General features: G+C 51.7%; 1 protein-coding gene across 1 annotated transcript in view; it reads right to left on the reverse strand.

The window, feature by feature from the left end:
• Positions 1 to 513, reverse strand: part of LOC108800685 (NACHT, LRR and PYD domains-containing protein 3-like) — a 16,279-nt gene extending 15,766 nt beyond the window's left edge. Inside the window, exon 1 of the mRNA XM_018572676.1 lies at positions 318 to 513. Coding sequence (XP_018428178.1) covers positions 318 to 513 — 196 coding nt within the window. The remainder of the gene's footprint in view (positions 1 to 317) is intronic.
• Between the last annotated feature and the right edge of the window lie 1,859 nt (positions 514 to 2,372).

Consider the following 2,372-nt stretch of genomic DNA (forward strand, 5'->3'; position numbering starts at 1 on the left):
CATCTCTTGTCTGTCTGTCAGTGTGTCTGTAAATGTGCTTGCAATTCTTTTGACTTGGGTGATATGCTGACTCTTCTACCTCCACCCAACTAGTCTGTTGTACAACTTGTCACCTTTTACCCCATGTCTCTGCAACCTGTCATTCTTCCTGCTTCTGTGTCCTGCAGTCTCTCCCTCCTCCCTGCTGCGGCCTTACTCTCACCCTGCTGTCTTTAATACACCCTTTTAAACCTTTGCTGTGTGTGCAGACTCCCACCCTTCCCTCACCTGTGTCTCTACAGCCTGTCACCCTTCCCTGTGTGTCTGCTGCCTCTCACCCATCCTTCCCCTGTGTCTCTGCTGCCTCTCACTGAGCTCACTCTTCCCTCCCCTGTGTCTCTGCTGCCTCTCACTGAGCTCACTCTTCCCTCCCCTGTGTGTCTGCTGCCTCTCACTGAGCTCACTCTTCCTTCCCCTGTGTCTCCGCTGCCTCTCACTCTTCCCTCCCCTGTGTCTCTGCTGCCTCTCACCCATCCTTCCCCTGTGTCTCTGCTGCCTCTCACTCTTCCCTCCCCTGTGTCTCTGCTGCCTCTCACCCATCCTTCCCCTGTGTCTCTGCTGCCTCTCACTCTTCCCTCCCCTGTGTCTCTGCTGCCTCTCCTCTGCCCCTCCCCTGTGTCTCTGCTGCCTCTCACCCATCCTTCCCCTGTGTCTCTGCTGCCTCTCACTCTTCCCTCCCCTGTGTCTCTGCTGCCTCTCCTCTGCCCCTCCACTGTGTCTCTGCTGCCTCTCCTCTGCCCCTCCCCTGTGTCTCTGCTGCCTCTCACCCATCCTTCCCCTGTGTCTCTGCTGCCTCTCACTCTTCCCTCCCCTGTGTCTCTGCTGCCTCTCCTCTGCCCCTCCACTGTGTCTCTGCTGCCTCTCCTCTGCCCCTCCCCTGTGTCTCTGCTGCCTCTCACCCATCCTTCCCCTGTGTCTCTGCTGCCTCTCACTCTTCCCTCCCCTGTGTCTCTGCTGCCTCTCCTCTGCCCCTCCACTGTGTCTCTGCTGCCTCTCCTCTGCCCCTCCCCTGTGTCTCTGCTGCCTCTCCTCTGCCCCTCCCCTGTGTCTCTGCTGCCTCTCCTCTGCCCCTCTCCTGTGTCTCTGCTGCCTCTCCTCTCCCCCTCCCCTGTGTCTCCGCTGCCTCTCACCTGTCCATCTCCATGTGTCTGCTGTCCTTCACCCTTCCTTCCCCTGTGTCTCTGCAGCCTCTCATCCTCCTCTCTCCTGTGTCAATACAGCTAGTCACTCTCACTTAGCTTGCATGAGTCCCACCATTCCCTCCCTGTGTCTCTGCAGCCTGTCACACTCCCCCCCTGTTGTGTCCTGCAGCCCGTCACCCTCCCCTCCTGTGCATTTCTGTAGCCTGTCACCTTTACATCCTCTGTGTTACTACATGATGCAATCTGCTTGTATGTACATCCAAGACAGCAATATAGACATGTGTTCTGGGATGACACACATACATTTCCCGTTTCTCCTGCCTGATATACAGTATATATATATACAGCCTATCATTCTATGTACAGATCTTATCAGTATACAAGCCCTTGACTGGACAGTGAAAGAAGGAGCAGCAGACCTCTCTGTTACTCTGCTCTCCCCCTCCTATCAGCATGTAAAAATATTGGCACAAAACAAACATATTCTTCTGAAATAAATAAAGGTCAAACAGCATTTTTGTTTACCAGGACTTGGGGTTTTTTCTTGCCACTTCTTCATCTTTTCACTTGTTTAGCTTGCAAGGGTCTGATAAAAAGTAATGACAGATTAAAGGAAACTTTACAAATATAATAATTCAAAGGTCAGTAGTATATAAGATTTACAGATCAGTAGTAAGTAACGCAGAGTTCAGGACTCATTAGTAAGTTACTTATTAATGACCCCTGAGCTCTGCGTTACTTACTTTGCGCTACTTGCATTACAGAGTGCAGAGCTCGGTAGTAGGGAATGCAGAGTTCAGGGGTCAGTAGTAAGTAACACAGAGTTCAGGGGTCAGTAGTAAGTAACACAGAGTTCAGGGGTCAGTAGTAACACAGAGTTCAGGGGTCAATAGTAAGTAACACAGAGTTCCGGGGTCAGTAGTAAGTAACACAGAGTTCCGGGGTCAGTAGTAAGTAACACAGAGTTCCGGGGTCAGTAGTAAGTAACACAGAGTTCCGGGGTCAGTAGTAAGTAACACAGAGTTCCGGGGTCAGTAGTAAGTAACACAGAGTTCCGGGGTCAGTAGTAAGTAACACAGAGTTCCGGGGTCAGTAGTAAGTAACACAGAGTTCCGGGGTCAGTAGTAAGTAACACAGAGTTCCGGGGTCAGTAGTAAGTAACACAGAGTTCCGGGGTCAGTAGTAAGTAAC

The sequence above is a fragment of the Nanorana parkeri genome, unplaced genomic scaffold, assembly GCF_000935625.1.
Source record: "Nanorana parkeri isolate BGI_ZX_2015 unplaced genomic scaffold, ASM93562v1 scaffold2102, whole genome shotgun sequence".
Taxonomy (NCBI): Eukaryota; Metazoa; Chordata; class Amphibia; order Anura; family Dicroglossidae; genus Nanorana; species Nanorana parkeri.